General features: G+C 39.2%; 1 protein-coding gene across 1 annotated transcript; it reads left to right on the top strand.

Moving 5' to 3' along the window:
• Positions 1-424: 424 nt before the first annotated feature.
• Positions 425-1,759, top strand: LOC121399728. Its single transcript, XM_041581282.1, has 2 exons — positions 425-997; positions 1,324-1,759. The coding sequence occupies exons 1-2, from the start codon at positions 681-683 to the stop codon at positions 1,757-1,759; spliced, it is 753 nt and encodes a 250-aa protein (XP_041437216.1). The 5' UTR covers positions 425-680.
• Positions 1,760-10,526: the final 8,767 nt, after the last annotated feature.

Here is a 10,526-nt window from a genome sequence, read left to right as displayed (position 1 = left end):
TAATTATTTTATAGTTCAGAAATATTCAAAAAGATGACAGTAAAGCACTATCTGCCATTTGTAAATTTTTCACACAATTCTAAACATAAATAATACATTTTTATTTAACGATCCAGGTAATCACTAAAAAATGTCTCCCTTTACATTTTTAGGCCATTACCAGGGACCGCTGTATGTACTGTATCTTACATGCAGTGATTCTATCTAAAGTGATCTACCTAGCTCATTGGCTGGCCTGATTGGCTGCAAAGTATAGGCTCATTTGCATAGTCTGGAAACCAGAAAACCGGAAGTGGAATGGCAAAGCTTTTTGGGAAATATTACTAAAGCAATACAAAAGGCAATATCACACATATGGCTTTGTAGCCTATGGGAGATAGCCTCTCCTGTGAGCATTAAATTGTCTGAAAATGCCCTTTAAGGGCTAGTCCACACGAGAAGATTCGCCCGCGACAAGTCGCCGCGGTTAGAAAATCAAGAGTAGCGGCGACAAAGCGCATGAAAAAAACAGGCATAAAAAACGAAGCGATTTGGCTCACGCGCGACTATGTTTCCCATGGTGCATCTCAGTACTTCCTCCGCCCAAACTGTATTATGGGTAGAGGACGGAAGTACCAACAGTACAGTGTTGTTGTTGCTGGCGTGTTTACTTCGGCGTGTTTTCGCAGCGTCTTTTGAAAATGGAAGCAGATTTGGCTGCTGTGTTTTTTTTGGTTTACTTATATTTCTATTTGCTAGAGAAAGATAAACAGGAAAGGGCTGCTGCTGCTAGAAAATATTGGGTTCATCCCTTAACTGATCAGCGGCTAAGGAATGGACAATTTCATGTTTTATATGGTGAACTTCGCAACTATCCTGATAAATTCTTCAAGTATTTCAGAATGTCGATTGCAAGTTTTGATGAACTTCTCAGCATTGTAAAAACAGGACTGTGTCGTGCCCAAAGTTTGATGAGGGTTTCAATCTCACCAGAGGAGCGGCTGTGTGTGACACTAAGGTTGGTATGCTTTTTTTTTTGCTGCTTCTTTGTGATATATATGGTTTTAGGTGACTGGTATGGGCAATTTGGTGTGTGTATATGTATATATATGCTGGATATACTGTATACATATATAGAGATAGATAGATAGATAGATAGATAGATAGATAGATAGATAGATAGATAGATAGATAGATAGATAGATAGATAGATAGATAGATAGATAGATAGATAGATAGATAGAGAAAGGTATATGTGTCTTTTAGCAATAATACAGGTCCTCCCTATCATAATATATTTTTTTTTATCAGAGAAGTAATGCTTATCTTTTCTTTTTCTTTCAGGTTTTTAGCGACTGGACAGTCATTTGCTTCTTTGTACTTTCAATTCCTAATTGGTCGAAGCACTATAAGCAACATTGTAAGAGAAACATGTCAGATTATTTGGACTGAGCTGCAAAGAATTGTCATGCCGCCCCCAAATGAAAATGCTTGGCGTACCATTGCTGAAGATTTTTACAAACACACCAATTTTCCTAATTGCTTGGGGGCCTTGGATGGAAAGCACATCAGAGTTACAATGCCATTCAAAAGTGGATCAAAGTACTTTAATTACAAAAAATACTTTTCAGTTGTCCTTCTGGCTAGTGTTGATGCCAATTATTGCTTCACTATCATTGATGTGGGATCCTATGGAAGCACTGGTGATGCCAGTGCTTTCCGGCATTCGGCATTGGGACGCAGATTATCAGAAGGGTCACTTGGTATAACCTCTTCCTAGACCATTGCCTGGGACCACGCCACCTTCCTTGCCTTATGTTTTTGTGGGAGATGAAGCCTTTGGTCTCACAGAAAATATAATGCGGCCTTACCCAGGGTCACAAAGGGCAATAGAGAAACGTGTTTTTAATTACCGTTTATCAAGAGCACGACGTATGGTAGAGTGTGCTTTTGGCATTCTCTCAAACAAATGGCGTGTGTTCCATACAAGTATACAATTGGAACCCCAGTTTGTGGACATTATAATAAAAGCATGTTGTGTCCTACACAATTTTGTTCGCCTTAGGGATGGCTATCACTTTCAAGACACCCTGACTGATGATATCCCAGATATTGATTGGGCCCCTGTTAGAGGTCCAACAGGAGGGATGAGAGTTCGGGATCAGTTTGCAAATTATTTCATGTCTCCTGATGGAGCTATACCATGGCAGCTGAACCGAATTTAGTCTGCATACAGTTGCATACAGTTGCATAGATACGTATAATTAAAATACTCATTGTCTACATTGTATTAATAAAAAACAGTTTATTTCACAATCTATGGTGTACTCAGTTGTCTTCTGAAATGTTACTAAAATGACAATTTACTTTGCTACTGTAAGAGCCCAGTGCTATTAGTCTAGCTGTGTTGGGGAGTGGGACTGGTGTGTAGGGATATAGCGAACTGCCAATTATGTGTTCGCGAATGCCGTTTGCGAACACCGACAGAAAATGCTAACGTTCGCGAACTTCGAACACCCGCAAAAATCGTTCGAATCGAACGATTGCAAGCATTCAATCGAATGATTTGCATTCAATCAAACGCTAAAATCGTTTCGATCGTTCGATTAGAACGATTTTAGCGTTCGATTGAATGAAAATCATTTGATTGAAATGACGCGAACGGCTGAAGTTCGCGCAAACTAGTTCGCCGCAGAACAGTTTGCTACATCCCTACTGGTGTGCTGCTCCTCCTAGTAGTTCACCACCACCAGCACCAACCAGAGTCAAAATTGTTACAAAGTACCTTAGTTGCACCTGTTAGCTGTTCTGAGCTCTCTTCCAAAAGCCAATTAAGTTAGTTCCAATGTATGTTATTTGCACCTGTTAGCTGTTCTGAGCTCTCTGGCAGAATTAAGAATTAAGTTAGAAACTGTTTGGTTGTTCTGGCAGTGCAGATAAAAGAGGGACTTTCCAGTACAAAAGAGGGATGTGATAGAGGGTTGAGTGGTTAAAAGAGGGACTATCCCTCAGAACTGTCTAAAGACAACACGCAGACGTCAAAGAATATAGAAAATACGCCACGAAAATACGCCCGTATACGACGGTATGCGTCATGCGTCATACGTTACGTTGTGCGTTACGTCGTGCGTTACGTCGTGCGTTACGTCGTGCGTTTTAGAGCCTGCGTCATTGTTTTTTGCAAAGTCGCAATAATGGTGGGTCTGAACTCCCTAACTGATGGACAGACTTGGGAAATTGCTAGCTTTCTGCAGGCGGAAAGCTATGACAACTTGCCTGTGTGGATGCCCAACAAAAGGGCACATAAGCAGAGCCTGCTGCGCAGGCTCCGGCGCAGGTTGAGGCATCGCCATGGGGTAAATCTGGACCGCCGCACATTGCAGCGACTGTGGTCAGATTTAAAGCGGAGGGACCCAGATTATGTTATGCAAGTGCAGCTGCACCATCTCAGTGAGTATTTACTATTTCTAAACTAACCTTAACAATACATATATTAAATATATCCATTAATTGATTACATAATTTTCTATCAGGGGGACATCCACAGGCCAGAGCTGCTGTTGAGCAGGAGGCAGAGGCAGAGCTTTCTGATATGGAGGAGGGGGGACATCCACAGGCCAGAGCTGCTGATGCTGCAGAGCAAGTGCCTCCACTTGAGAAGGAGGCAGATTTCCTGGAGGCTGAGCAGTCCGATGTGGAAGCTGCAGAGGAGTTCGTGGAAGCAGAGCTGCCAGTGGAGGTAGCAGAACAGGAGGCTCGTGCATCAGATGAAGGTAGCTGCAACATGACATCACACCCCCCACATAAAAAAATGTTATGATATACTTAAACATGAGTTTATTATAATAATTCTATATTTTTTTTTTTTCATAGAAGACGATGAAAACTGGGACCATGCACGGCTGGTGGCAGAAGTGCGGCAGCTTAAAAATCGGGTGCTGGACCTGGAAAACCAGCTTATGTAATTTTTTTTTTTTTTTGTAAATAGTTTTTTAAGTAAAAAGCTTTCCACCTTATGGATATCTGTCTGTCATTTTTATAAAAATATGGAGACAAGGAAGAATTGAGCTTAACAAGTTCACCATTTATTTAGAAAACAATGGAAAAAAAAGTGCAAAAACATAACTAAAAAAGACAAAGTGCAAAGTGCAATCTGTTTGAATAAACAGTATACATTAATAAACATAATAAACTGCATAACAGTTAATGGTATACCAAACCAGTAATTATATTAAAGGTCGGTAAATGAATTTTGGGAAGGATCCCATGCTTGGGAAGTCGAAGGGTATGGAAAAGGGTAAGGATAAGGGTTTGGGGTACTACTTTGAGGCATACTGAATGATTGTGGGGGTTGATGAAATGGTTGCGGTGGGTGCATAAGAGGCCTGTTTGGTACGTTATTGCCTTGGGGTAAATATTTATATAGCAACTGCAAAAAGTCCATTCTCAGCATTTGCCTATGCCCCTCAGGAACCATCATAATGGTTGGAATTAAACCAGTATAAAAGGCAAATTCTTGAGAATCCTCAAAGGCATAGGTCCTCTTAGCAGAAGATTCTTGGGAAGCCTCTCTGGAAGATGAGACCGAATCACATAACTTGGACAGCATATTTTGTACATCACCATATGAAATGTTTGATTTTTTTCTTTTTGCTGCCCGAGTGATGTCAGATTGAGATGATTGTGAAGGTGGGGTGATAGTGCTGCTTAAAGTGCCAGGTGGAGTGCGAGTACTGCTGGAAGTGCCAGGTGAGTGGTACTGGAAGTGCTAGGTCTTGTAGGAGTGCCAGTTGGTGTAACAGTTCTGTTATTGTTTGCAGGATCCACTGTTTCTTGAACCTCATCATCCAGATTGCTAGAAGTTCTAATGGAAAATACAAAAATAATACTGTTACAACAAGGCATTGTTTCCTTAAATGCATACATTTTGTATACTCTGGCATTCCTCTGCATTGTAGTGTTACATACATATACAGTAATACATATATATATACCAGGGTAGGTAAAATTCAAATGGAGTTCACTGAGTCCACCTGAAGTTCATATAATCAAAGGCTACAATGTTATCCCAATAACAATTATTTATCTTCTTTCTATATAGGCCCAGTCCAAGATTAGTATGATGCATACCTCCCAACTTTTTTACAACTCAACCTGCAGTCCCTCATTTGTACTGGAAAGTCCCTTTTTTCTCCGCACTGAACAGCCAAAAAAAATGGTTTCTAACTTAATTTTGCCAGAGAGCTCAGAACAGCTAACAGGTGCAAATAACATACTTTGTAACAATTTTGAGATAAGAAATAAGAAAATAAGTAATTATAACAGTTTTGATAAGGAGACATACTTTCAAACTTTTCATAAGCTACCAAAAATGATGATGTAGCATTGATCAACCCCCCCCCCCAAAATGAAGGAGGATTATTGACCCCCCAAAAATAAGGAGGATTATTGACTTACTGTCTCTTAGCAAAAGCAGGTAGTAAAAATGTTAAATGTTCTGCATAGATGTACTTCTTCCGTTTGGAAGGCGATGCACCACTCCGTGTTTCTGTCTTCTGGGCAGCCACTTCCCTACGAAAGCAATCACGAACATGCTTCCAGCGCATTTGCATTTCTTTGACTGGGACAAAGAAAAAATGAATATTAGTACTAAACAAAAAGAAAAAGCCATACTAATGATTACCACATACCTATATAGAAAAAAAAAAAACACATCCACAGGCTGTATGCATACCCCCTACATAAGCTTATAACAGTATAAGGTTCGGTCGGTATAACAATTTTAAAAAAAAGAAAGTGGCAGACATACCCTAAACTTTATATCAACTAAAAATTGTGGCCATCACTTACCTCGCAAATTTTTTTCAACATCCGAAAGAGCTTCCCAGCCTTCAAACAGTTCAACCGCCACCTCATCCCACAATTGTCTCCTAGCAATTTTGTTGTGATATAACGGTTGCTCTGTCATATAGAGAGCAGGTCGGTTTTCCACCAATTGAATCAGCTTGTCTGTATCAACATACAGCTTTGTCAAAGACATTTTTCCAAAATGTGTTGGCGCAGGAGAAAAGTCACACCGCGATGTCCCTCGACCAAACACAGTTTGAAATTCGCGGTTACGTGTTAACGCCGTGAATTATACGTTCACGCCGTGACATCTACGGTCGTGTCCTCGCATACGCAATTACGTATGCGTCATGTCGTAGTAATGTATCGCCGCTGTTAGTAGCCTCGTCTATTTGCTACACGCGTTTTCGTATGCTTTCCTATGCATTTGCTTTTTTCGTTGTAGCCGCGTCTTGTCGCTTCGAAAAGGGTCTCCATGCGTTTTCAGGGTACTGGCGCTTTTTAGTAGCCTGGTGTGGCAGGTATCTTGCGTTTCTCTGTCTTGCCTATTGCAAGACAAGACGAGCGTTTTGTCGCCGCTACTCTTGATTTTCTAACCGCGGCGACTTGTCGCGGGCGAATCTTCTCGTGTGGAATAGCCCTAAAGGAAAACTACTGTATACCCACTGTGAGATTTCAGGTAGCAGGAATCTTGACCACTGCACTTTTGTAGCACAGAATCAGCACACAGAGCCTCAGTTCAGTCCAATTCAGCCTGGGCTGCTTTATTTGAAGCCGTTCACACAGACAGCATAAACAGAAGGTTTCAGCAGGTTGAAATAAAACAAATAAAACGTATCACTGTCCAGCACTTACTGATTCAGCTCAGTTTCCTCAGTGTCTGGTGTGCAAAGCAATGGCTCCAGGCTTGTAGTTTTAAACAGGCAAATCTGTAATGATCTCTCTGTGTCACTCTCAGCTTGAGTTCACAGCAGGCTCCTCAGCCCCTCACACACACTGAAATTAAACACCTGATTAATTTATGGGCAGGTAGCTAACACCACACCCAGGTCAGTCTGGAGTGGAATGGAAGGCCCGCCCAGATCCTTCCCTCCATTCCAGCCCTGGATACCCTAAAGAAGAATAACAATGCAGTTTCTTAACTCCAATATCCTTCATCCAGGGCCTTAACCCCTGAACCAACATGCATTTTCCTTTTACCATATCACACCACGAACAATGTAGGTCTCTATAAAAAGATATTGCATAAAACAGCTCATAATGTAAAACCCTGCTTCATGTAAATAAACCATTTTCATAATAATTTACTTTTCAGTAGTATTTGAAATTGGGTAATCCTACTGTACATAGAAAATTGCCATTTTAAAAAAAATAAGGCCACCCCCAGGGATTGTATGATTCATGGTGCACACAAACAAACCAAACAAAGCATACATGTTAGGTCACATGAGCCAATTAAAAGACGGAGTTCAGTCTTTTGCTTCCACGCTTCTTTCAGTTACAGTTGTAGTATTTCTGGTCAGGTGGTCTCTGAGGCATCACACAAGACCATCACAAAATGGTGGTTCAAGGCAATAGATGTAAAAGGACAATATTTACTTAAATACTGTATATATACCAGTTTGGTAAGATTCTTTAATATACCACTTGATATGATATAAACTATCTGTTTCTTAAAAATTCATTTTGGGGGTAAAGTTTTTCTTTAATTCCGTGGAACATGAAACTCCTCATTTTAACCTCATTATGTGCAGCGATCCCCATTCATCTAAATTAAAGGATATTTTTGTGTCATTGTAACGCTCACAGCAGGGAGCCGCTGTAACTGGAGTTAGCCACACACTGGGAAGTGGGTATGGCGGAAGCCCAGGGGGATAGCCATAAACAATTGGAGAGGATAGTGATATTGCAGGTTTAATGGTAACAGAAGATAACAGGAGCAGGCCAAAATCAAATACAAGGTCAATCCAAGATCGTTACCAGAAAATTCAGGAGGGCAAGGAATGCTGGAACAAGAACACTGGAACAAGGATTTTAGGAAACCTGTAACAAGGAACGCAGGTCATACAGGAACACAAACAAATTCAATGACTCAGCCCTGAGCAAGGCTGAGTTTATAAAGGGATGGTGATGAGGAATGGGAAACACATGAGGGAAACGAGGCAGGAAAAAACTAAAGACAGGGAGAACACCTGAACACATAGCATAGGAACCAGCCCTAAGAGCCTCCAGTGGCTCATGGAGTAAGTGCAGCACACAGGGAGTGCACCTCCCAGAGTTCAAGTCCTGGGCTGGTCCTTACAGTCACATTACTGAAGACATATTTTTCTATTTGTAGCAGTATGTTATAAAAGAACAAATACTTGCTTTTTTATGGGGAAGTTGAAGTCAGATTTTTATTGACAGTTAGTTCACACACACTGGTGTGATTTTTATTTGTCTAGACAATGTATTAGAGCTTTGTTAGTTGTCAATCAAAATCTGACTCTGAGACAGATTGATGAAAAGAGGGGTACTGAACCGTAACTTCATTATTTCAGAAATTGTGCAGAATTTTGTATTGATTATATTTAGGACTTTTCTTATTTCCATGACATGCAGCCTATATTTTGAATTTTTGCAAATATTCCCTTTAAAGCATTTCCATCCAAAACATTATAACTTTTATAATTTATAACTATACTGCTTGTGGATCATTCAACAGATTACTGCCAGAACTTTTACATCAACATAAAATATCTAATAGATTAAAAAAATATATAAGGGTTTGTTCCTGAATAGCAAGAGCATCAAAGACTCATCTTAATTAACTATTGTGTGAAGGAAAACATTCTTGAAAATCATGACAGGATTACACAAACCCGAGAAAAACTGCAAGTCAAGTCAAGGCTCACTTATATGGATGAATAATTACAATGATATTTGCAGTAGAGGTAGCCTTAGATGTTAGTACAGAAAAGAATAAAAACCTCTGTGACCCAGTCTCAACAAACTGTGTGAATTGTGATAATTAAAGTAAGGCTGTCTTTGAAAAAAGTTTAAAAGTCTAGCACAAAAACTCATAACCTTATGCATTCAATATAAAGTTTGGCAGTAAATAATATGGTAAGAAAAGTCATCTGTTTTTTTTTCTTTCCTATGTTTGGCTTATGGTAGAAAAAAGTAAAGGAAGTCTTCAACCCACACTGACTTCTCCTAGGGGTCATATTCTTACACACTCAGTTAACTGCTTTTTCCATAGTCTTTATAATCATAAAATAACTCATTTATTTAAAAGTGAGGGCCTTATCAGTATTAATCATCAAGACATTAGACAGAAATTCAAGGCCACAAGCAAATCCAAGAACAGTTAGATGTCACAGGAATGCAAATATAACACCTCTTCTCTTTTTATATTGTAAGATCTAAATCCAGTGGCATAACAGGAGTTTTCTCAGCCTGAGTAACAGCCTTATTCACTCCTATCAGCATTATATTATTAAGTATAGGTTACTGGGCCAAAATGCACTGATAATGGTACAATAGTAGTAGGGTACTGTTCACAAGAGCTTGCAATATGAAGGAGAGGAAGTAAGACATACAGTGATAGTAATGGAAAGTGCATATGTAACTTGCTTTTCTGTCGCAACCCACATGACCTTCTGGTCGCAACCCACATGACCTTCTCAGTCAGCTCAGTGATGAGTGAATTTGTCTCAAAATTCACAAAACAGTGAAAAATTTGCAAAACACATTGAATTCCATAGGTGTCAACATTTTTTTACGTGCGATAATTTTTTACGCATGCTGCCATTTTTTCTCATTCCAAAAGCATTACAGTCAATGGCCATTTTTTCTTGTGGCAACTTTTTGTCTCAGTGACTACTTTGTCTCTGCCAGTTTTTATTTAAGTGACTTTTTTGTCCAAATGCATTAAAGTCAATGGGTGTGTTTTGTTATGGTGACTTTTTCATCTAGGCAACAATCTTGTCTCGGCAAAATTTTTTCTGCAGTTTCGCAAAAAAAAAAATTGCAAATGGCAAAGTGCATAATTTGCTGCAAATCTAAGGGGGTTATTTACTAAACTCTGAATGCAAAAATCACAAAAAAAATCTTGATTTTTTTTTTAAATCAGACTTCTAAAAAAATCGCACATTTTTCAGAATTTATTAAACCCCGAGGATGGAAAAGTCCGAATTTAAAAATCCGACATCTGAGACCTGTCGAGGTTGCATATAAGTCAAAGGGAGAAGTCCCAATGATTTTTTGTGCTGGGTTTCGTGCAATACCCCGAAGTTTTCAGAGTTTTTGGGCAAATTATAAATTATGCCTGTAAAGATTTCTAGTTCTTGTGACTTAACATTTAGAATTGGGCTAAATTCCATAGCATGATATGAAATTGGTTTCAGCTTTTATGCTCTCTGGAAGTGGAAAGCCATAGAATAGAATGGAGGAAAATACGTTAAAATATTTTAGAGTCTTGTACTTAACTGTATTGTCAAAACTAACAAAGCAGCAATAAAAAAGGGCTAAAATATTCTTGAGAAGACATTGAAACAATGTATTTAATACAAAAACTTGGATTGTAGTCAGGCACCACTCTGGAACACCAAAATCATAAACGTCAGTAGAATCCAAGAGCCCAAATATTAAATTATACAAAAAAATCGTTATTTTACATTATGTATAAAAGATAAAAGCCTTACCCGTTTCGTGTCCCC

The sequence above is a fragment of the Xenopus laevis genome, chromosome 2L (genome assembly GCF_017654675.1).
Source record: "Xenopus laevis strain J_2021 chromosome 2L, Xenopus_laevis_v10.1, whole genome shotgun sequence".
NCBI lineage: Eukaryota > Metazoa > Chordata > Amphibia > Anura > Pipidae > Xenopus > Xenopus laevis.
The sequence above is the reverse complement of the archived record's forward strand: the minus strand, read 5'-3'. Positions and strand labels throughout refer to the sequence as shown.